At 41.6% G+C, this 26,051-nt stretch overlaps 1 protein-coding gene across 1 annotated transcript in view; it reads left to right on the top strand.

Moving 5' to 3' along the window:
* The window catches only part of LOC149279314 (A disintegrin and metalloproteinase with thrombospondin motifs 14-like), a 139,633-nt gene that overhangs the window by 97,786 nt on the left and 15,796 nt on the right, over positions 1 to 26,051 (top strand). Inside the window, exons 13-18 of the mRNA XM_089501334.1 lie at positions 763 to 896; positions 11,844 to 11,967; positions 15,908 to 15,991; positions 20,220 to 20,383; positions 23,246 to 23,411; positions 25,373 to 25,505. Coding sequence (XP_089357460.1) covers positions 763 to 896; positions 11,844 to 11,967; positions 15,908 to 15,991; positions 20,220 to 20,383; positions 23,246 to 23,411; positions 25,373 to 25,505 — 805 coding nt within the window. The remainder of the gene's footprint in view (positions 1 to 762; positions 897 to 11,843; positions 11,968 to 15,907; positions 15,992 to 20,219; positions 20,384 to 23,245; positions 23,412 to 25,372; positions 25,506 to 26,051) is intronic.

The raw sequence follows: 26,051 nt of genomic DNA, 5'->3' as shown, positions 1-26,051 counted from the left end.
GGTGACCTGCTACTTAAGTCTCAGTCTCATATTGCACCTTAGCATGGCATGTTTTAAAAGGCTCTTGACACGCAAGTTGGAATGACTCGTGTGTACGCCTCAAAGAGTGCAGTGTTATCTCAGATGAAAAAATCCCTTCTTTATATATCATTCATTAGTCTACATTTACAGACAAAGAACCTTTTTGAGTGAACTAGTAATTTAATTCCTTGGTGTATATATCCCAGAGACGACATTCCCATATGAGGAAAAATCACTGCTTGATAACACTTTCTTACGGAAACTATGCAGCCTATGTGAAAAAAAGTGTCACACTATGGACAAAAGTATTGGGACACTTGACCATTACACCAACAGGGACTTTTATGACATTGCATTCAATACATAGACTTTAATAGCTGTTCCAGTTCATCACAAATGTGTTCGATGGCGTTGAAGACAAGGCTCTGTGCGTCGGCCAGTCAAGTTCTTTCATACCAATCGCAACTAACCATGTCTTTATGGACCTTTGTTTGTGCACTGGGGCAAAGGCATGCAGGAATAGAAAATGGCCTTCCCCAAACTGTTCCCACAAAGGTGGAAGCATGTCCCCTTCAGCATACCAAGACATTTTGGACAATGTTATCCTTTCAAGTTTGCAGACTGTGAAAGGACTGTGTAACATGTTTGATAATGTATGAGGAAACATTATGATAGTGTTTAGTGCATTCTGTCTTGTAACTGAATCATTTTCCTTGATTGCAATCTCATTGTCCATTGTAGATGCCCAGAAGTGTGAACTTATATGCCAGTCCAAAGAAACTGGAGATGTGGTTTTCATGAACCAGGTGGTTCATGATGGCACCAGATGCAGCTACAAAGATCCATATAGTGTTTGTGCCAGAGGAGATTGTGTGGTAAGAACCTTAGCCATAGAAATTTAATAACTGATTTACTAACATAAATATGCTACTGTGTGGGTTACATTTAAAAAAAAAATAACATTTTTGTAGTGGAGCCATACAATCATTGGGATTTTGTACACCTCACATTTAAGCACAAATAGGTGAGAACACCTATTGAGTTAACTAAAAACGCTATTCACTATTTATCTGATGCAGTGATGTAATTGTTGTGGCAACATATTTAATCTATGTATAAAATAGCTAAAGAGCCTTATGTTAATATGTATTTGTCACAAAGGTTCATGTTGTAAATAAATCATCATGGCTAAAATGTGGGTAGCTGCATAATTTGCATGTGGCTACAAAACAGCATGCTATTTACTATGTAAGTGGGAGTTTTGTTCCATCAACATAAAGCAGTCCTTAGGCAACTGCAGAGTGCCATTAAAAACAACCTCACATTCACCAAAATACATAAACTTAACTCTGCTGTAAGGTTTACGTTAACCTGCCAATTTCTGAAACCAGAGGGAATTAAATGTATGCTTTCTTCATTATTACACCTGAAAATAAAATCTTGGTAGGTTTTCCTAGACCTTATAAAAATGAATACTTTACTGGAAATTTGCTGGGGTTAACCCTTCAAGTGATGTGGGCCAAGAAACGTTTTTTCCCGGCCAGGGGCTGGGATAATTTTCTGAGGTTTACTGTAGTTACATTAAGGTGTCAATCCTATACACAATGTAGACTTTGGTAGAAAAACCTTTATATTTTTTTTTTTCAGGACAAGTTAAGCTATACATAGATACTAAGTTTAGGATTTATCTGTAAAGGAAGGCAGCGCGTTTTTACAAGTGACGTGCAGCTTTCCTGTTGCACATAATTTTAAACATATGAGACTTCCTTGTGGAACTCAGGGGCCAATTGACAGCACCTCCTACACTATTTGGCTCTCAGGGTTTTCAAGATGTAAACCAACAACCTCGATTCATTTCACCCAGCAGCCAAATGTATGTAGGTGAGCTGTAAAGACAATATCTTAACAGACTCCAAGGTCATTTTCTTAGTGTCCCTCTGATGCCTCTGAGGTCTATTCACTAAGCTGTGCATTTGCAGGAGAGATGAACAATTTTAACTCTCAGATTTTACTGCTTTAACTTTGTATCATAGAGGATCAACACTGTCTTTCTGATGAAAACTCCCAGTTTAATGAATACACCTCATCTGTATCCACATGCGTTAAAGTATAAATATGTTTGGGGAAAACAACCCATATTTATGAAAAGTACTGCAGCCATTGAGAATGGAATGCTATTTATTAAAATGGCCTACATGTTCTTAATTTCCTTAGGACTAAATGGCAGGCGTAGGTAACATTTTAATGATCTAATACAAAGTATTTTAAACTTACTATATTAAACAGTATCCATTTTAAAAAATATATTTTTTTAGAGCATAGTATAACCACAGCAGCTGCTCTAAGGCTATCATTACTGTCTCTTTCATCTAATTTTAGTTATGAGTCTGTGATATACCCTCAACTTTTAAAATTATTATTTTAAATCATTACATATGCTTTTTGATGGGAGAACCTAGTGAGATGAATTACTGGCTTCATACTCAAAGAACCGATTGTGAGATTAATCTGTAATGAATCAGCCTGCTGTTCCCCAGAATAATGTTCCCATGGTCCAGACTGGTGACATATTGTTAAATATTTAAATCTGGACACAAGTGCCTTTATTTAGTTTCTGTAGCACTCAATACAATGTCCACAGTTTAGGTTCCATGCCATATCTTGTTTCCATTGCTGGTATTTTTTTTAAAGCACTTTTTATTATGTTTTTATTGTTATGTGTATGTATGTATGTTCTGAGCAGACAAAGTTGCCTTTCGTCGACCATATAGTATGTTTTTGTACGAGGAGTCAATTGACTTTATTTTTACTTTGCAGCTCACTTGTGACACCTAGAGGTTATTAGGTGAAGTTAAAAACATAACTTGGCAAACATAACATTTGTAATCAGCAACCTCCTGTCAACTTTTGACAAACATAAATATATATTTAAAAAAAAATGTGGTAGAGCTCACATATTCCACTGTTATTTTTGAGACTGGTCTATACTAAGCACTATATGCCCAGTTTTACCTTGATACATATGGCCCATGATGTTTGAAATATGTTATTTGTACCTTAATATTTCTAGACTTAAACACTGTTAAAAAAAACGCTTCTCTGTTTCCTATCAGATGTGTGGTACTAGTCTTGATTGCTGGAATAATGATGGAGAAATTCATGCATATTGTTGTGGGCAAACATGTTAGTTTTATATGGATCAAATGCAGAGCAATTGTATTTTAAACTTCCACTGTATATTACAGTTTTAAGAAACCTTTACTTCATCTTCATCTTAATCTCTTCAAAGAATGTGTCACCCGGAGGCCCTTGATGTATCAGGAGAAAAGTTATATTACAATGCACAATGTAGTCAGAGTGACACAGTAATTGAAGTCAACTTACCCTAGCAGCATTGATTGTGATGAAGAAATAAAAAAAAAATGTCTGGTTGCCTTTTTGAGTTGGGATAATGATGACAGCTGTCCTGTGTTTTTAACCTCTATCTAATATATAACCACACCTTTATGTGCACCAGAAAAGAAGAGCCAGTATATGGAGTTTTAAAATGTATGTAGTATTATATATACCGTATTTGCTCGATTATAAGACAAGGTCTTATAATCGAGGTTGTCTTCTAATCAATTTTTTATAAATTTTCCCTCTGACTCCTCAAAAAATTAGGTAAACTGATGGAAAATCCCCTCCAAATTTATCAATTCAGGTGTCCTGATTTCAGAAATACCTAATAATAGATTTTCCATACTTTCCCAGCACTTATAGGGAACATACTATAAGGTGTACATTATTTGTAGAATTTTTATGCTTATGGCTTAACGGGTTTGGAGGTTGTGAACGGGAGCAGGAGGGTTATACTGGGTAGATGTTGTGTTAGGGCAATGGGATGTAAGGTTTTTTTCTTTTTTATTATTATCTTTTTTATGCTGGCTTCAGCTGTCAGGGGGGCAACGACAGCCTGATCTCCCTTGCAGCAGCAGGGATGTGTCCCTGCCGCTGCAAGAAGGGCAGGACGTACCGGTACGTCCATAGGAGATTCTTAAGATGCGTTTTTTTGACGTACTGAAGGGGTTAATAAATGTGAAAAAAGGGGTGGAGCTAGCGCTCGATGAAGATGGCCGCTTAAGACTTTAGCTCTGCTCGCCGTCCGCCTTTATTGACGCTTCGATCCGCTCTATCCCGACGACGGGGAAGACTAATCGCGTTGGGGGAACCCCCAGATCGCTAGGGACCCGAGATAAGCCATCGAATCCTTCCGTGCGGTCCTACTTTCACGGCACGCCCGATCAAGATTCGCGGGACTCGGATGCCAAGATGGCGCCCTCGCCTGCTAGTCAGGCCAGCGATTGTTCGGAGACGGGCCTCTCGGATCCAGAACCAGGCTTACCTTCAGTGCCCTTCTCTGATTCTTCGTGGAGGGAGGCCCTCAAGTCGCTCCCGACGAAGGCAGACCTCGCGGCTGTTATTGATTCCTCGTTAGAACACACGCTCCATGGTGTTAAGGCCGACCTCGTGGATATCAAGCATGACCTGAAACAGATAGGAGACCGCGTGGTGACGCTGGAGGAAGGCCGCTCGACTGCATGTGAGAGGATCAACCACCTCTCCTCCACCATGCACACACACACAGACTCATTACAGCAGCTGAGACGGCAACTTCGAAGACCTCGATAATCGGGGCAGAAGAAACAACCTCCGGGTGCGGGGCTTGGCCGAATCGATACCGCCGGAGAAAATCCGTTCAACCTTGCAGACCATTTTCAACACGCTGCTTAATCTACCGGGCGACTCTCCCATTCATTTCGACCGTGCTCACCGTGCTCTCCGCTCACGAGGCTCCCCGTCTTCCCCACCAAGAGACGTGGTTTGCTGCCTGCACGAGTATACGGTCAAGGAGTCGATTCTCAAGGCATGACGTACGGCAGGAACCGTGGAATTTGAAGGAGAGAAGATCTCTGTTTTCCAAGATTTGTCTCCACTTACCCTCCAGAAGCGTAGGGTACTGCGACCCGTCACTTTAGCACTCCGTGAAGCTGGTATCCCCTACCAGTGGGGTTTTCCATTTGTGCTCATCGCCAGACGGAACGGGGACACCTCCACTCTACGACACCCCGGAGACTTGAAGTTCTTCCTGGAGGAGCTGGACTTGCCACCCATTGATGTCCCGGACTGGGAAGCTGCTCCGCCGACTCTACAACCTCTTTCCGACCCGGCTGGTTCCTGGATCCCGCACACCAACCAGGAAGAGGTCCTTCTACTGCGCCGACCACCGGCTGATTCAACCTTCCTCGAAGTCCAAATGTTCCATCTCCCGGAGTGGCTGTCAGTGCTTCTGGCCTGGTTCTGGCCACCTACCTGCTGGACTTGACCCACCTTTCCGATGGCCCGAGCCCGCTCTTCATCATTTCCATAGTCCGGGACTTGTGCACCTTGGATCGGGTATTATGTTCTGTTTTTTTGATATGTGTTTTTAATGCAGTTTGCGCCTCTCACGGTTTTTATTATGTTCCCCATACTGATCTCCTCGCACCCTCTCACACACGCTTCATCTCGCATACATTAGCCACACCAACGACCGCTGGTGGCCCTGGTTCCTAGGTCTTTTACCCTGTTGGTCTACCCATGTATGCACAATACAGCCTGGGTCCCTGTCCTGTGCCTAGGGCCTACGTGCTCACTGACATGCCTCTTCTAGGAAGTCAGTTTCTGACTCTGCCTCTACACCGCACACACTCTACACACACCTGGAGCCATGATTCCGTACATATGTTTATCTTTATTTTTAATGCGCCTTTCCGGGGTTACGCCGCGGGGTCCCCCTCTGGGTACACAATACCTCCTTGCCCTGTCTCCCCATCCTTTCGGGACTGTGGGCAGCCTTCTGTTTTCTCAGGTGGACGGCGATGTAGTTGCTTTCCTGTTCATTCCCTACTCTCCCACCTATTCTATTTGCTCTTTCACCCCTTTCCACTCTCTCCCCCTTACCTTGTTTCACAAGCCTACCCACCCCCCCCCTGAGCTCCCCTGTCCTCTTGGGACAGTGATCTAGGGACTCTCTGCAGTCCCACAGCTCACACGTTCCTGACACTCTGTGTCGTTGCATTGGACTGTTTTTAGTCTGATTAAGACTCACACACCACACTCTACACACTTATTTGTTTTATTGGTTTATTTGTTTTTTTCTGTTTTTGGACTGATTCATTCGTTGTGATTCTGTCCCTCGTTCCAGCTATCCATCAGACACCATTATGTCTTCTGATTATTTACGCTTTGTTACTCTTAACATGAGGGGCTTGAATAAACCAGAACAACGTTCCAAACTCTGCTCCTTCCTCTGCTCCTCTAAAACCCATATCGCTTTTATTCAGGAGACTCATTTTCGACAAGGCGCTGAGCGTTGAATCCTGGAGCATAATTTCGTTCATTCCTATTTTTCTAGCTCACCCACTTCTAAAACGAAAGGAGTAGCCCTCCTAATCCATAAGATAGCCCGGTTTCAGCCCTTAGATGAGTGGTCTGATGACGAAGGGCGCTGCGTGTTTGTGAAGGGATACATAGGGTCTCAGAAAATAACATTGGCGAATATTTACGCTCCTTACAGGTCCCAGGGTAGATTTATCATCTCTATACTTAACAAGCTGGCGGATTTCCAGGAGGGGATTACTGTCCTGGGTGGGGACTTTAATATGGTCTTTGACCCTCTGTCTGACACGTCCTCTGGCATATCTCACATCCCGTATTCCATGATCCGCAAAGTCCTCAAACATTTTAAATTGAACCTACTTATAGATGCTTGGAGGGTGCTGCACCCGACTGACAGGGTCTATACCCTTTTTTCGTCACCTCACACCACCTATTCCAGGACCGATACCTTTTTTGTCTCCCACTTCCATCTCTCCTTCCTGCGCTCTGCTGAGATTGGACCGACCACCATTAGTGACCACGCTCCGGTGTCTCTGTCTCTCTCTTTGTCCTCGCTTCCTAAGCCGCAATGGAGCTGGAGGCTCAATGAGACTCTCCTAGACGACCCTCATAATGTGTCCTCTCTGTCCTCCCATATTTCTACCTACTTCGCGGAGAATATAAGGTGGTTCTGCGGGGCTACTTGATCGGAATGGGGGCGGCAGCGAAGCGTATACGTTTGGACTCCATTTTGTCCCTCACCAGACAAATCGCGCAGTTAGAAACTAGACGTAAACTGACGCTCCTTCCGTCCCTCCAACTTCAACTCAGTTCCCTTCGGACGAGACTACCGTCCCTGGTGGACACGCGTATTAGGCGTAACTTTTTGCTGACGCGCCATAAATTTTACGAATTTGGGGACAACCCGGGTAAATTGCTAGCTAGGGCGCTGAAGGCGAAAAGGGCTCAGAGCTACTTGCTCCGGATTCGTGATGGCCATTGTGCTACACTTCCACTCCCAAAAAATCGTTGAGAGTTTCCGGAAATATTACTCCTCTCTTTACAATCTCCCTCCTAGCCCAGGCCCCCCTTCGGAGGTTCAGCGTGCCACCGCTGACTTCCTGGCTGCGCATCTTCAAAAGGTTTTGTCCGCAGACGACAGTAAGCTCCTTGAGGACCCGATCACGTTGTCCAAGGTCGAATCCGCTGTCAAGAGCTCTCCCTCTGGCAAGAGCCCGGGTCCAGACGGCTTCTCAGCCGCTTATTATAAGAAATTTCTGCCTCTCCTGGGCCCCCGCTTAGTCACCCACTATAGCAAGAGGCGAGCCCTTTGACCCCCGAGCGCTCGATGCCATTGTGGTTATTCCAAAGCCTGACAAAAATCTGGACCTCTGCAGTAGCTATAGACCGATCTCACTGATCAATGTAGATGTCAAGCTGTTTGCAAAAATCCTCGCTAACCGCCTTCGCCCCCTTTTGCCGGGCCTAATTCACCCGGATCAAGTTGGCTTTGTACCGGGGAGGGAGGCGAGAGACAACACGATTAGGGTCATAGATATTGTTGCGCATGCCCAGCATTTCCGGACCCCGATGATTCTTGCCTCCATGGATGCCGAAAAGACATTCGACCGGGTTTCCTGGTCCTTTTTATTTAAGGTCCTGGAGGGTATCGGTCTGGGCAAGCGGTTCCTGACCTGTATACGTGTGTTGTACGCCTCCCCATGGCCCGCGTTACGGTCAATGGTCTCCAGTCAGGGGGGCTGACCCTCTCCAACGGGACGCGCCAGGGCTGCCCTCTCTCCCCCCTCTTGTTCCTTCTGGCGGTCGAGCCGCTTGCCTCGGCAGTCCAATCCGACCCGGCAATCAAAGGCATTGAGATGATGTCCTTGTGACGCTCTCGGACCCGTGCCACTCTCTCCCTGCTTTGTTGTACCTGCTTCAGCATTTCCATTATCTCTCCAATTATAAGATTAACTTGTCCAAGTCCAAGGTGATGGGGTTCCATCTACCGCCGGACCTTTCCCATCATATCCGTTCCACGATGCCCTTTCGCTGGAAGGACGATTTTATCAAATACCTGGAAGTCCTCATTCCCTCGGACTTGTCTAAGATTAAGGCCCTGAACTTTGACCCCCTTTTGACTACCCTCCACGCCGACTTGACTAAGTGGGCCTTCCCCCACGTGTCCTGGTTTGGCAGGGTTAGTGTCCTTAAAATGAATGTTTTACCCTGTTTTCTTTATCTTTTCCAGACATTACCCGTCTTCCTCCCCCGATCCTACTTTCGTAAGTGTCACAGTGCCTTTCTTCGGTATATCTGGAAGGGCAAGCCCCCTAGGCTTTCCTTTTCCTACCTGACCAGGCCAAAGACGTCGGGAGGAATGGGTCTCCCTAACCTGGAGCTGTACTGGTGAGCTGCCCACCTCCGCCGCGTAGTAGAGTGGTCTGTTGGCTCCAACAGGCCTTGGCTTCAGGTTGAGGCCGCAGCCATTTCCTGCCCCCTCGGTGTCCTTCCCTGGAACTCTGAACCGCAGAGGTGTGTTGTTCATACGCCCCATCCCCTGACTGCATCAACACTGAGGGCGTTCAGGGGGGCGGTGCGTGCTGGAGGTGTCGTGCTGGAACCCTTTCCCCTATTTCCTATTTCGGGGCATCCTGACTTTGCTCCTGGGGGAGATGCCGCTCGGATGTCGTCCCTTACGCCTCCTAATGTTTCCGTACTTCGGGTTTACCATGTATCCCATGGCTCTACGTGTAAACCGCTGACGGAACTGACTGTTAACCCGACCAACCCCTTCCCGATTGTCTTCTTGTACCACCAGATTAGGCATTTCCTCAATTCCTCCGGTGCCCTTGCTGGTGGGACTCGTGCTCCTACCGCGTTTGAACAGCTATGTTTGGAAGTCCGCCAGTACTCCCTCTATGTCTGCCTGGTTCCGACGCGTCAAATTTATCTACCAGATGGAGGTCCTCACGGGGGCCTCTAGGGGCCAAGAGCACTTGGTCGAACTCCAGTGGTTCCACTGGCGCACCTACGTTGCCTCCCTTGCTGACCGCCTGACCTCCCTGGTGCCTTGAGCCCTTCACTGTCTCTTGCCTCCACTTCGGATCTCTGTTTTCAGTCCGTTTATTTTTTGTTTTTGATTTTCCTTTTTATTACCACTTGTGTTGTGTATGTTTTCACACGATATGTTATGTACCTGACTTACCTGCAGTGTGGGATTGACCGGTACTCCAGCCGCGACTCCCTCCCCTACTTAAGATGTCCTCTTCCTCCAGGTACTTTTGTTGTTGTTGTTTCCAATGACGTTTTGCCTACAGTCACTGTTTGTCGTATACAGCTGATATGACGCACAGATCTCTTTGTCTTTTCTAGACAATGTACCCCTGTGTCCGTGCTGACAGTTTATTGGCCTGTACCCTGTGGGTGGCGAACCCTCCTGACTATGTATCATGTGTATCTTGTCTATACGATGCTGCTGTTGTGATTTTGTGCTTTGTCATATTTGTTTTGCAATAAACGGTGAATTGAGAAAAAAATAAAAATAAATGTGAAAAAATAGTTTACATGAATTAATATTTACTGGTAAAACTTTTTCCTATCGGGTAGTCTTATAATCAGGCTATTTCTTTCCTAAATTAATATTCAGATTTTGGGGGATCATCTTATAATCGAGCAAATAGGGGATATATAAAAAATACTTTAGTTCTTCTAATAAAGTAAAGAGGTTTCGAGGATACAATGTCTGTGTCCTGGGAAGAAAAAGTGTTCTATAGCACATTCAATAAGTGTTCTCTCATATACTATACACCAAAATAGCTGCTTTACTTCCTTTTTTTATTCACTTATAATAACTATAAACTACATTACTGTTAACTACCACCAAAATCTGCAAACATTTCATTTTCTGTGTGACATTGTTTTACATTAAACAACTATAGTTGAATAATTCAGATCTTGATATATATCCCCCTGAAGGATCCTAACTCAAATGCCTTGAAGGTAGATGGCAAAGGAAGGTGATGATTCATGCAACTGTTTTTCTTAACAACTCAGTCCATGTTCAAGTCAGTGATAATCACAGTTGAAATGACTTGATAACCAGGCGCAATAAATAATCTTTTCTAGGTCTGCTTAATGTAAATTAGACAAGTCTGGCTTCAAAATATATTTTACTGTTCTTCCGCTGGATGGAACAGTTAAGAGTTTGCAGATTTGTGGCTTTGCTTTCAACAGTGTAAAATTTAAATATCTGAATAGTCAAGTTAGGGAAATTGAACTAGGTAAAAAGTTGCATTTGAAGCCCACCAAGTTCTTTCTGTGCAACCCATAAAGATATTTATATTTACCTTAGCACACATGAGATATCAAAGATTAAGTAAAGGGGAATGCAACACTGGATGAAGGGACCTGGTATATGAGACACATATTTACTAAAACTTGATTTGAAACTTAGGGGTTCACTTTCTTATACAATAAAATGTCCAGTGTACCCTCCATAATGCAAAGCTAAATCTTTGATGAAACCTTACCACATTAATTATGCATTAGACAGGGCCAAAATTATTCCAAAGTGATGTTTACTTCATATTTTAGGTTTGCAATAGTATCAGCTATAAAATGAGTTATGTACAGTTATTGACTTATACAATGTGTTGCTAATGATATATTCTCCTTATCATCTGACTATAACCCTGTTGTTAATTTGTTTCCATTTTCTAATAAAGGCTATGTTCCAGCTATATTATAAAACATAGAATTTCCTACACAATATATCCAGTCCCCTATCACTTCAACTCACAGGTCCTTTCTGTAAAATTATACAAAAGATTGAGGAGCGCACAACCTAAAAAGCATAAAAGACTTAAAAATTCAGATTACCGGGTTGCTGCTAGAATAATAATGGAGGATAAATACACAAAACAAAGCAAGAATTTAGCGCATACTGAGTGAATACCATTCAAAAAATGGCCATATATTGTTAAGCTCGCCAATACATACTTGGTAAGCAATATAGCTGTGAAAAATTAGATATGACTCGCCATACTTGAGGTACTTTGACGTAGTGGCAAACTATGTAATATATGGCCATATGGTGTGACGAGATTCCCAATATGTATGTTTTTTGAATGGTATTCACTGGGCATTCACTGACTTTCTGTAGAATGAATGCAGAGTTAACGATAAAGCATTTTTTTCTTTTTACAAAGCCTGCTGAACATAAAATGTATTCCCAAAGTGACTTTTTGTGGATTATAAAGGTTAACTCTACCAATCAGGAGAAAATCACTTGGGCTGTCTCTTCATAATTAATCTAATGGGATGAGATCTAATATGTTGTAATACTGCTGGGCCAACTCATTTATTGTTAGTGTCCAGTCATTTTTGCAGCCTCAAAGTAATTCTCTCCATTTCCATGAAAGCACATCGGATGTGACAAGGAAATTGGTTCCATGAAAGAGGATGACAAATGTGGAGTTTGTGGGGGAGATAATTCTCATTGCCGAACAGTAAAAGGAACATTAGTCAAGTCTCCAAAACAAACTGGTAAGCAAAGGTCCACACTTGTCAATTAAAGATGTCTGTACTGTAGGCTGTTAAGATTATCATTATATGCCCCCTGAATGAATATATTCTTATGTGTCTTCAAATTGTATTTAGATATTAGCTGATAACAAGTTAGTTGGGGATGGCTCCGCAAGTAGTGTTCCCACCCCCAGTACCTACCTCTAGACACCACACATCCTCTCATTTGAGTCCAGTATATAGCACTCATATCACCTCGGATGGCCGTAGAGTTATATTTTACTTTCTATCTTTCTGCTTCTAACCCCTGAATTATGTTTTCCCTCTCCATCTCTCCACCTTCACGGCTACCCCAGTACCTCAACACTAAACCTTTATATGTGAAACCTGCCTGTGTTTGCTCCACTTCTTCTGTCCCCCCACATATTCTTCCCTATTCCTATTACTGTCAACCACTAAACCCAACCAACCAACATATTATTCATATCATCTCCAACCATAAACTCCCTCCCGTCTTTAACTGTACCCTATAGCATGCCTGCTCGGTATGCTACAAACTCGCTTGTATACATGACCTTTTTCTCTCCCATGCTTTTAACCTCCTAGCACTTACTGAAACCTGGATCCCCTCCCATGATACTACCGCTTCTGCTGCACTCTCCTTCGGAAGATTACACTAAACATAATATTCAGAGATATAATTTTATAATTATGGGGAAACAGCTTCTTGATCCAAGAAGAGATCTGACTGCAATTCTGGGGTGACGAATAATTTTTTTTTGTTGCAAAATTGAAAAGAGCCACAAACAGAGGTTTTTTTGTCTTCTTTTGGATCAACAGCAATTAACATATATGGGAAAGGCTGAACTTGATGGACACATGTCTTTTTTCAGCCTATGTAACTATGTAACTTCAGCCACACTCCTAGGCCTGATGGTAGAAAGGGTGGTGGTGTAGGCATCATTTTCTCACCTTACTGCTCTATTATGGGTGATTTTAAGATTCCTTTAGATATATCTAACAACTCTGCTAGCTCCAAACTCCTCTCCCTTTTGGTCTTTCTCAATGGACTAATTCCCCTACACACACTAAGGGACACTCACTTGATCTGGTTTTCTCCAGATCATGTTCCCTTTCAGATTTCTCCTGCTCTCCCTTCCCTCTGTCTGACCACCACCTTCTAACCTTTTCTCCAGTGCCAACCCCTAACAGTGCCAACTGTTACCGGATAATACCCTTCCCCAACTGTCAGCCTTACTAGAAACTCTCTTACCATCCTTTTTAACCCTTTCCCGCCCAGACGCAGCAGCCTCTTTTTATAACAATACACTTGCCTCGTGTCTCGACAGCATAGCTCCAATTACTGTATGTTCCCCCCGACAATTGAAACGCTAACTGTGGCATGCCAAAACCACATGGTTTCTTCAGAAATGCTGCTGCAGGGCTGAACTCTACTTCAGAAAATCCAAATCCAGCAAAGACTCTACTCACTATTAATTCATGCTTCGCACCAACAACTCTGCCCTCTCTCTTGCCAAACAGCTCTACTTCTCTACTGTCATATCCTCCCTTTCTTCCAACCCGCAATGACTTTTTTCTACCTTCAACTCCATTCTCTGTCTCTCCATACTTACACCACAAACCTCTCTCACTGCCCAAGATCTTACTACCCACTTGAAAGACACTTCGAAACTATTAGACAAGACCTCTCTTCTTTACAACCCCCTCCTACACCACCCACCACCACTCTCTCCACTCATCCCATACTAACTGCCTTTTCCCCTACAACTGAAGAAGAGAGAGCCACTCTTCTTGCTTCCGCTCACCCAAACACCTGTCTCTTTGACCCCATCCCATCACACCATACAAAGTCTCTATGTCCATTCCTTGGTCCATCACTTACCCACCTATTTAATCTTTCTCTATCATCTAGAACTGTACAAACAGCATTCAAGCATGTGCTAATCACACCTATTCTAAAAAATCCTTCTTCAGATCCCATCTGAGTAACTACCGCCGTATACAATCGCCTTACTAACTTCCTCTCCTCTAATTCCCTCCTGGACCCTCTATAGTCTGGTTTCTTCACTCTATTGAAACAGCTCTAACAAAAGTCTCCAATGACGTGCTCTTTGCCAAAGCAAAAGGTCACTTCTCCATTCTAATACTATTGGATCTCTATGCTGCTTTTGATACTGTTGATCATAATCTTCTTTTTGACTCACTTGCATCTACAGGCATTCGCGATACAGCTCTCTGCTGGATCTCCTCATATCTGTCTAACTGTTCCTTCTCTGTCAGCTTCTCTGGCAAGACATCATCACCCCATCCACTTTCAGTTGGTGTCCCCCAAGGTTCAGTCCTTGACCATCTCCTGTTCTCTCTTTATACTTCATCTCTTGGCAAACTAATCAACTCATTCGGGCCTCCAGTATCATCTATATGCGGATGATACGCAAATCTACCTTGGGTACCCAAGTCTTCTCCTGATCTCTCTCCATCTCTCGTATCCTGTATTACCAACTGCTTGTCTGCTATTTCTTCTTAGATGTCACAACGCTACCTTAAACTCAATCTTTCTAAAACTGAACTCATTATCTTCCCTCCTTCCATCTCCACTCCACTACCTGAATTCTCTATCACCATTAACAACATGACTATCTCTCCTACTAACCATGCCCAAAGCCTTGGGGTCATTCTTTACTCAAACCTCTCCTTGATCCCTCACATTCAGTTCCTCACTAGATCCTGCTGCTTGCACCTAAAAAACATCTCTTGCATCCGCCCATTCCTCACCCAAGAATCCACAAAAATTCACTTATTTCCCATCTTGACTACTGCAACACTCTTTTGGTTGGCATTCCACTGTCTCGGCTATCTCCTCTGCAGTCTGTCCTAAAGGCTGCTGCTAGGCTTATCTTCCTTGCACGCCGCTCCTCTTCTGCTTCCCCACTCTGTGAAATCATCCACTGGCTCCCTATTACCTTTAGAATTATATTTAAAATCCTGGTACAAACATATAACACATTGCTCCTCCATACATTTCTGCCCTCATAAGTAAATACTCTCCTACTCTTCTCCTCACTTATCGCCACTTCCTTTTTTCGTCTACAAGATTTCACTCGGGCTGCCCCATATCTTTGGAATCTACTTCCACCGAACCTTAAGCATTCACCCTCCCTCCCTCCCAACATTCAAGAAACATCTCCAAACTCACTTCTTCAGAGAAGCATACCATCTTAGCTGCTAGAACGTTCTTGTCATTGATACAACCACCACACTACCTCTCACCCTTTCTCTGTGCCTTGTGTTTATCACCCCATTGTAAGCTTGCGAGCAGGGGTCTCTCCACCTAATATATCAGTTTATCTTAGTCTGTCAATTATAATAATAATAATAGTACGATGCAGGCTATGCCAGCTAAGTACTGACTTCTGTAGTGCGAATTGACCAGTTATAAGGGAGACCTGTGATGTCACATTTGGTAAGCAGTGTACATAGGAATCATATACTTCCTTGCTAGTTATAAGTAAAACCTCATGATGAAGCTCAGTGCCATAGGAAGCCACTTATTTTGCCTGAACAGTAGAGGTGACCCTGGGTAAGAATCTTACATTTGCAAAGACACTCCAAGCGCTTAATCTTTTAGCAGAGGCATGCAGAGCTGTAAAACTTTATATGTCTTCTCTAATAGCTTCACTAAAATATTATTGTGCTTTGTATACAGTGTTTCATCCAACCATCCTATTGTATCACAAACATTCAGTTTTAATAGACTCAAAATATAATGACTGTAAATGTAGTTCTAAAGAGTTCTCAATGATGACATCAAGGTTGTACCAACAACTTTTACATTGTTGTTGCTGTGATACTGTAAGCAGTAACTTGTATTTATAGGCATTTTCTATTTTTTTCAAGTAATTGTTTTTTTTAAATCAAATAATTGTTTTTTTTATTGCAGCTGGAGTTCTGAAAATGTTTGAAATCCCAGCGGGAGCCAGGCATATTCAAATAGAGGAAACAGAGCAGTCCACCAACAACCTTGGTAAGAAAATGTCAAATAAACCACCAGAGCAAGTGTCTGAAAAGAATAAGCTAGTCAACAAAATTGTATTTTTATTGCATGCTGGAGTCCACTTTGAATGAAGTCAACACATTTTATTGGATAAAAATTATTGGGGTTAGAAAATGAGACTTTAGTATGCAAACTTCTTGCACATGCTAACTAGCACCAGTGGCGTAGCTGGCAGGGGGGTACCCACCGGGTGCCGCTCATCAGGGAGGCGCGCCAGTTGTGCACGTTTCCAGAGATGGACTATACCAGGGGCGTCCAAGTTTTTTCTGCAGTGGGCCACTTCATCAGAATTGTATACGTGCGCGGGCCGCACTCATTTTTCACTGTGAGAAAATATGGCCTTTAATAAAAAGATTAAAATAAATTCAATGACACAAAACCTTTACTTTTCCTCTCACTGATTTCTGGGCCTAGAAAGTTTTGTGACTACAAATGCAGGATTCTGTATAAGTAAAAATAAAATAGTTCTATTTTTTTTAGCTATGCACTAAAATGAAAATTCTGGACCAAAACCGAAAATTCAGGGTTCACTTAGCCGAAACTGAAAATGACCCCCCACACACTTTTAATAAAAGTAAGTTACACACCAAAATTGTACAAAAAATTATATATTATGATTGTTAACAGCAATCTCAGGCATACCTAGATTCCAGCATGTACTGGTTGGCTGGGCATTGTACCGGTATTTTTTGTCCAATTTTAGTGTGTAACCATGCTTTTATTAAAGGTAACACACCACAATTGGACAAAAAAAATCAACAATATGACTTGGCATGATAGGAGTGTGATTGCTAACAGCAAACACACTCTTTTTATACCCAGGCAACCAGTAAATGCTGGAACCTAGGCATGATGGGACTGTGATTGCTGTTAGCAGATTGCTGTTAGCTGTTAGCAATCACACTCCTATCATCCCAAGTCAGCCAGTACATGCTGGTACAGGGTGGCTGTAAGTGCAGACCCCATACTGCTGGCAGCATCAATACACAAGGGGGACAGCTAGCCAGGTTTCAGCATGTACTGGCTGACTTGGCATGATAGGAGTGTGATTGCTAACAGCAAACACACTCTTTTTATACCCAGCCAACCAGTAAATGCTGGAACCTAGGCATGATGGGACTGTGATTGCTGTTAGCAGATTGCTGTTAGCTGTTAGCAATCACACTCCTATCATCCCAAGTCAGCCAGTACATGCTGGTACAGGGTGGCTGTAAGTGCAGACCCCATACTGCTGGCAGCATCAATACACAAGGGGGCAGCTAGCCAGGTTTCAGCATATACTGGCTGACTTGGCATGATAGCAGTGGGATTGTTAACAGCAATCACAGTCCCATCATGCCTAGGTTCCAGCACTTACACATCCATGCTATCACACACACATTCATTCACAGATTCATTCCCTCAATCAGGCATACTCATTCAAACACAGTCCCCCACCCCCTTACCTGCACTACAGCTCTCTCAATGCCGATCACAGACTTCAGCAGGGGGCGCGGCCTCCCTCGTTCTCCCCACAGAGGAGGCAGGACTGGAGCAGAGAATAGACCCTCCCACAAGTAAGCAGCAGGGCTCTTGTGATCCTGGCTGCCGATCTCACGCGGGCCGCACCTCGAGGTCGCATGTTGGACGCCCCTGGACTATACTGTCTTCCACTAGAGGAGTATGCTCGGTTGGGGAGATCAAGGATCTCCCTCTAAGTGGCTTAAAATCAATCAAGGGAGTGGGAGGACCTCCGATCCTGCTCCCTTGCGATGCTGTGCATTGGGATTTAATCTCATATCCTGGCACTCAGCACTGAAGCCACACCCATTCCGCATTGGAAGCCTTTTGCACTGACGAAAAAGACAGAATAAGAAGAGCCCTGGAGAAAAACAAAGAGGAGATGGAGTGTCACGACCACCACCACACTGGCACTTACCGCGGAAGTTTTTCTACCCAAAGTACTACTGCTGAAGGAGAAGCCCCCGGCGGCAGCACCCCAGGATTTAGAGGATCCCAACAGTAAGGAGGCCAGGTAGAGGTAGGTAATATTGGAACGGAGTTGGATCAACAAGGTACTGGAAAAGCATAGAAGGATCTGGTAAAGGACCCCATAGGGTGGAGATGATGCCAAAACGATCGTCAGGAAAGCCGGGTCGGAGCACCAAAATCGGGTAGTCATACAAGCCGTGGTCAAAATCCAGAGAGGGTAGTCAGACGAGCCAAATCGGTAGCCAAATCGGAGAAGGTAGCGGTACAAAATCAGCAGGCAAGATAGACGTCAGGCAAGCAAAGGGTCAAAATACTCAGGAGACTAAACAGCACAGCATAGACTACAACAGGGTGACTGGGAGGAGGATTTCCTGATTTTTAAATCCGGCGCCAGACCTAAGCTCTGCCCACTGGATGACATCATTGATGTAGCTTCAGCCGGCCATCAAGACCACGCCTCCAGCTATGCTGTGACGACACGCCCCCGTCTTCTACACAGGAACCATGGATGTGCCGAGATCGGGTAAATACTTGTCTCTGGGGGTCTCCACCTCGTGGTGCCTGTCGCGCACGGGCATTAGCTTGCCCGTGCCGACCGGGACCCGGGACTGTGACATGGAGGAGGAAAGGGAACTGAAGCAGGAAAAGAGACAGTGGCAGAGGAAAGGAATGGGAGACATTGAGAGTATATAGAGGCTTAGTATATAGTGATGGGGGTTACGCTGCACTACCATAAATGCCTGTCTCACTATGTAGTCATAGGAGTTATGCTGTACCACTGTCAATGTCTAAGATATATTTTACAAATTTGTGCAATAAATATTCTTGCCAACATTATTTTTTGTGGGCGTCTTTAAATTTTAAAGTGGGGGTGCCACATACAGGATCCACCCTGTGTGCAAAATACTCTAGGTACATCACTGAAGTCACTGAAACACCCGCCAGTCTCATGTATGCAGAGCATCAGTGGTCACATAGTATATATGGGCTTGGCTACTGCTACTCTTATTGATTAAAATTGGGGTCCTACTGAGCATGTGCAAGAAGAACTTCAGTAGTCAACTGGGCAGATGTTAAATGAGACAGAAGTCTAATTTTCAAATTCTATTAAATAAGGTATGCATGCACCACTCGGCATGTAGTTAAATGCACTGGACTCCACACACAATTCATTGACAATATGACCAAATGATGCTTTGTTGTGTGGAAATTTATAAAACTTACCCAGTCCTGGGACCCAGATTGTCACCCTGAGACTCTAGGTCAAACCTGGCAAAACCAGGTGTGCGTCTGCATTACTCTACATCACCCCTCTCAGATAAAAGGCTGCCCTGAGGGGCAATAATTTTCTGATATGTGAAGCCTTTGCGACATATTCAGAGAATTCCCTGGTTTGATGGGCACTTAACATGAATATTGTTTATATATGGCTTTATTTTTATTTTTTCACAAGTCAGTAAAATAAAATAACCCTGCTCTTTCAAGCTTACAATGCAGTGTGGGTTTTAAAAAATAATGTTACTCATGTGAGTAAGTTCCAATTTGCCCTTACTCAGGGCAAATTGCTTTTACATGAGTTGCCACTAATGTTAAATTGAAAATGTTTCGCCCCTCCTCTTATGGGGGACACCTCTCTTGAGCCGAAAGCCTCCTGGGAGCTCTTGAGTAAATCTGCAGAACCTTCAGAGTGGCAAGCGCAGATATCTGGGAGAAGTAAATAATTCAGACACACACACAAGGTGTTCGTTCTCAGTCACTTCTCAATGTATCCATTGTTGCGAGCGGGTTTAAATACTATTTCAGGGAGACTGCTACAAAACCATTCACAAAGAAAAAACACTCAGCATATAGTTGGTACTACTAAACCACATCAAACACAGACTAAGGTAAAAAGTTCTTATTTACACAAGAGTAAATATCTTCCTAGCATACAGACAGGTAAACATATGTTATCTCGTTACTTAAGGATGAGAAAGAAATCATTAACAAGACTTGTCTACGTTGGCAAAAGTGTCTACAACAACATGTATATTTAATACAAAATGGTGTTCATTTAAATTCCATATTTACATAAATCATCCACACAGTTTAGCAGAATCTTAATATTTTTATTAATTGAGACCTAATGAATGGTTTGCAGCACCAATTAGCAAATATTTTGATCATTATGTTTTATTTGGGATATGTTCTCACTTGAACGATGCATTTCTGTGTCATATTTCTGCAGCCATTAAAAACCAAGCAAGTGGCAATTTTATCCTGAATTCTAAAGGAAAGGAGAACAAATCCAGAACCTTTATAGAAATGAGTCTTGAGTGGGAATATACTGTTGAAGATGGGAAGGAAAGCGTGAAAACAACTGGACCCTTGCATGAGTCCATTGTCATTTTGGTAAGTCATTTGTGGTTGAAAACTGAGGGAAGCAAGCGAAATAGAAACATAGAAAGTGACGGCAGATAAGAACCATTCGGCCAATCCAGTCTGCCCAACCTCTGAATACTTTCCTTAGTCAATGGCCTTATCTTATATCTAGGTTAGATTTTTGCCTATCCCATGCTTGCTTAAATGCCTTTACTCTATTAACATCTACCACTTCTGCTGGAAGGCAGACTACTCCAAGTGAGGTCCCACCAGTGCTGTGTACAATGACATAAGCACTTCTCTCTTTCCACAGCTAATACCTCTCCCTATACAACCAAGCATTCTGCTAGCATTTCTTGCTGCTCTATTGCGTTGTCTACCTACCTGTGATACACATTTTTATGTCGTCAGCAAAAAGATATACTTTTCCATCAAGACCTTTTGCAATATCACTAATAAAAATATTAAAGAGAATGGGTCCAAGTACAAATCCCTGAGGTAACCCACTGGTAACAAAACCTTGCTCTGAATATACACCATTGACTACAACCCTCTGTTTTCTGTCACTCAGCCACTCCTTAATCCATTCAACAACATTGGGATCTAAACTCAGAGATTGCAGTTTATTTATAAATCTTCTATGTGGGACAGTGTCAAAAGCCTTACTGAAATCTAGATATGCCTACTATGTTAATGCACCACCTTGATCAATTACACTAGTCACTCGCTCAAAAAAGTCAATAAGATTTGTTTGGCATGATCTTCCTGAGGTAAACCCATGTTGTTTTTGATCTTGAAACCCATGTGACTTCAGATGTTCAACAATCTTATTCTTTAACAAAGTTTCCATTAATTTCCCCGCTACAGATGTAAGACTTACTGGTCTGTAGTTGCCCGACTCCTCCCTACTGCCTTTTTTGTGAATGGGCACAACATTCGTTAATTTCCAATCCTCTGGGACGACTCCTATTAACAATGATTCGTTAAATAAATCTGTTACCGGTTTTGCTAGTACTCCACCATACTCTTTTTAAAAACTTGGGGTGTATCCCATCAACTTTTTTGTCTTTACCTTAGACAACCAAAGTAGAACCTCAGCCTCACATACTCGCGTGTATCAAATGACTTCTGTCTGTTGTTTTTAAACTTACCATTGCTTGTTGTACTTTACTTTTCTCATTTATATATCTAAAATACATTTTATCTCCCTTTTTTTTTTACTGACAGGGCAATTCTCTCTTCTGTGTGTGATTTGGCAGCTCTTATAACTTGCTTTGCCTCATTCTGCCTAATCTTATAGATCTGTCTATCTTTCTCCCTTTAGTTTTTTTTTGTATTTACTAAAGGTTAACGTCTTGTTTTTTACTATTCTGTCCGCTTCTGCAGAGTACCACAGCGGTTTCTTTAAATTTTTGCTATTACTGACTAGCCTAATACAATTTTTTACTGTTACTTTTAATAATTCATCTTTCAAATAATCCCATTTCTCCTGGACTCAGTCTGATTCGTATGTTAAACCACACAGACTGATGATCACTAGATCCCAAATTTACAGAAATATCCGTTAACATATGTCCATTTGTGAACACTAAATATAATATGGCTCCTCAACTACTTGTTTTAAAGATAGTCCCAGTAGGGAGTTTGGAATATGTGCACAACTAGCTACTTTGGTTTTCTAGTTCACATCAGGAATATTAAAGTCTTCCATGATTATAACTTCCCGCATTACTGTGATTTTAGCTGTTTCCTTAAATATTACATTATCTAGCTCTTCTACTTGTCCAAGGGTCTATGAATCACACCTACACAAGTTACTGTACTTATCCTCACTATACAGAATACGGACAATACAGAATTAACACAATAACATTAAAATTACAATATAGAAATTAATAGTAACATGAACACATGGATCCTGAGCTTGCAAATGTACATTTTTAAGAGGGTAATTGTAGTAAGCCAGAAAAATAATGCTCTATGGTGTATTCCCAATTTGTTTTTTAATTTACTTTAAAAATAGTTTACATTTTTAAAATCCTTCAGCTTATTAAATGCATGAAATACATATATCATATTGATCTGATACATGTTTGTAGTGTGATACATATCAAGTCAACACAGTAATATGTAGTTTTTGCATTTGGTTGTGAAAAACAATTGATGTTTTTTTTCTTTCTAGAAATGGTTTGGGTCCTTGACTCTCAAACTCTGTAGAAAGATGACTATATTTTAATTAGAAATAAATATGTGATGAGGCTAATATACTGACAATGAGGGTGTCCACCATACCTTTGCACATCAATCTCACTTTGACAGAGTCATGACGTTAAGGCAATGCTTATTTATACCAGAAAATCAAACACACCCCTATAATTTATTGATTTTTCCACTTGACTATGTTGTAGAGAGTACCTAATATACATTACGAATATATTTTTTCTTATTCTGGTATAAGGTGCTAAAAGGGTCCACTTACAAGATGAAGGCGAGAGACTATACAAATGTTACACAGGTTCCAAGTTGTTATATATTGTCCTTAAAATAAGTTTCTAATAATAAATATTGGATTTCTTAATTTGCAACATTACTATTTTATTATTGAGCCCTTAATTAACTTTTTGCTTAGGGTCTCCAGAAACCTAGCGCAATCTTTAATAAGTGTCAGTAGATGACAAGTGGTTCTAAGGCTTGATTATTAGTTTGGCAACAAAAGTAATTTTTTAAACAGTTAATGACAAAAATGTTTACTTGGTAGCACTCTGTTGGTTTTCTTGAAGAGCCTAAGACATCACAGGTACTGTGCAACATCCCTGAATCTAGGGATAAATAAAACTTTTGGGGTTTCTGAATTTCCTGTCTGATTTGTGATCGTATTGTGTCATGCTGCAGGTTGTTTCTCAAGAGGATGATGGAAAAAGTAGCCTGATGTACAGATACATTATTCATGAAGACCTCTTACCAATGATTAGCAACAATAATGTACTTCTGGAAGAGATGGATTCATATGAGTGGGCTTTGAAAAGCTGGTCCCAATGTTCTAAAGCATGTGGAGGAGGTCTGTGATCCTGTGTCATTTGCTAGTCTGTTGAGTAGAAGTATTCAGTGGTTTATTCTAGCCAAGGTTAGTTAGGACCAGGGATGCTCAATGGGTTGGTTACAAGAGAGAAAAGGGCATTATCTGCAAAATGCCGAAATTTTAAAAAAACCGTCCGGAAATAAAAACAATCGTCCGCAGGGGCCAGGCTGCTTACCTGTGCGTTGCTCGAGTAGCGTCTTTTGTACCGGCAAGGAAAAGCAGGAACCCAGTTCCGTTTCTTCTTCCACTGGAGGTGGGGCAAGAGAGGGAAGCAGCAAAGCCCCTGCAGTCTCCAGTTCGCGTAAGGGGGTGGGTGTATGATTAAGGGAATGAATGCGTATCTGTGTATGAATGAGTATATGAATGAGTGAATGAGCGTGATAGCATGGATGTGTAAGTGTGTGTTGGGGGGCATGGCATAGGGAGCCTGTAATCACACTCCTATCATGCCCAAGTTCTAGCATGTACTGGCTGCCTGGGCATGATTGGAGTTACATAGTACATAAGGTTGAAAAAAGACCTAAGTCCATCAAGTTCAACCCTTCTACCTAACCTTCCTACTCTTGATCCAAAAGAAGGCAAAAAAACCCTAATTAAGCTACTTCGAATTCTGCCATCAGGAGAAAAAAATCCTTCTTGACTCCAAAAGGCAATCGGATTTCTCCTTGGATAAAGAAGCTCTAAAATATTAATTCTATTTATAGCCCTATCACAGAGTGTGATTGTTGTTAGCAATTATATATATATATATATATATATATATATATATAATATTGTTATTGGTGTGTTACTTACTTTTAATAAAAGTGTGCTTAACACACAGAAATTGGCCAGAAAAATCAATATTAATATATATATATATATATATATAAATATATATATAAATGCAAGAGCAAGCCTGGTGCTAGTAACCAGCAGTTTCCATACAAAGCACTCCAGGTCTTTAAGTTAACAACTTTTCTTTATTCAAACAAAGTCGACGTTTCAGTCATTGCTGACTTTCATCATGTATGTCCTGATGAAAGTCAGCAATGACTGAAACGTCAACTTTCTTTAAATAAAGAGAAGTTGTTAACTTAAAGACCTGGAGTACTGACCATCCTTTGAGAGTGCTTTATATATATATATATATAATTGTTAACAGTATGTAACACACCAAAATTGGACAAAAAATGCAATAATAATATTAATATGTATATATGATTGTTAACAGCAATCACACTCCTATCATGCCAAGGCAACCAGTACATGCTATAATCTGGGCATGATAGGAGTGTGATTTCTGTTAGCAATCATATATATATTAATATTGTTATTGCATTTTTGTCCAATTTTGGTGTGCTGCTTACTTTTAATAAAAGTGTGGTTATTTTTTTATTTTTATTTTTAAGGAGGGGGGGTCATTTTCGGTTCCGGCCTAGAATTTTTTATTTTGGTGCATCCCTAGTTTTTACAGCTCAATATCTATTAAGCCATACATTTCCTGATAGTTTTGTCTCCGTACATTTGTAGCCCATTTTTTACCAAAACCAATGCTTTATCCAGTTTAAACAAACGTTTAGATATATTTAGGATAACATAAATACTTTTAATAACACAGAGCACTATATGGTAACATTGCATCCAGCAACAATTAGAATCTTCTTCCTGCAGTAAAACCTCTACATTGTGATCAACAGGGTGCTTTTGTAAGTATGCAGGTACTCACATTACCTGAGTTGAGTAAATGATCAATTCTAATAAATTAGTGATAAAGATAAGTTCCTTCCTAAATGCGAAATGCTACAGTAAAAGTCAAACTGTATATGAACAGAAAATAGGAATGGAACATCAAAAAGCATTGAACAGGATACTACATAATAACCTAAACATATATTATAAATATTTTTACTTGCTACTATTAGTTGTAAAATTGGACTGTATCTTGATCTAACACACAGGTATTCAATACACAAAGTATGGATGTCGCAGAAAGGGGGATAACCGAATGGTCCACCGCAATTTCTGTGACATTAGTAAAAAGCCAAAGCCAATTCGTAGACGATGTAACCTTCAGGAGTGCTCCCAACCCGGGTAAGCCAAATAAATACTTTTTCAATGAACAAAACTGTCATAGCTTCTGTTATCATGAATGCAATATAATAAATGTAATTTAATGGAACCTATGGTTGGTGCCTGGATCAACATGGTTAATGTTATTTCAGGGTAATTTATAAAAGGCATAACATTTTAATTTATAAAATACAAATACAAATGTAGACTGGTTGCATCACTAGATTGTATTACTGTATTGTAAAGAGATCACTGCATTGTAAAGAGGTGCTATTGATTGTAAGCCCATTTGAGTAGGGCCCTCCTCACCTGTTGTCTCTGTAAGTCAAATATTATGTTGCATACTACTTGTTATGTCCTGTCAACCCATTGTACAGCGCTACGGAATTTGATTGCGCTATATAAAACAATAAATAATAATAATAATATTGACCATTCAGGTAAGTAGAACCAAGTAAATGTTTGTTTCTGCTCGGTGGTATATTGTCATGGATCACTACTTCCCATTTAAAAAAATTTAGAAAACGTTGCAAACAGAAGCACAAAAATTGAGCAAGGGAGCATGAC

The sequence above is a fragment of the Sceloporus occidentalis genome, unplaced genomic scaffold (assembly GCF_023333645.1).
Source record: "Sceloporus occidentalis isolate IW3139 unplaced genomic scaffold, rSceOcc1.0.p SCAF_172, whole genome shotgun sequence".
NCBI lineage: Eukaryota > Metazoa > Chordata > Lepidosauria > Squamata > Phrynosomatidae > Sceloporus > Sceloporus occidentalis.
The sequence above is the reverse complement of the archived record's forward strand: the minus strand, read 5'-3'. Positions and strand labels throughout refer to the sequence as shown.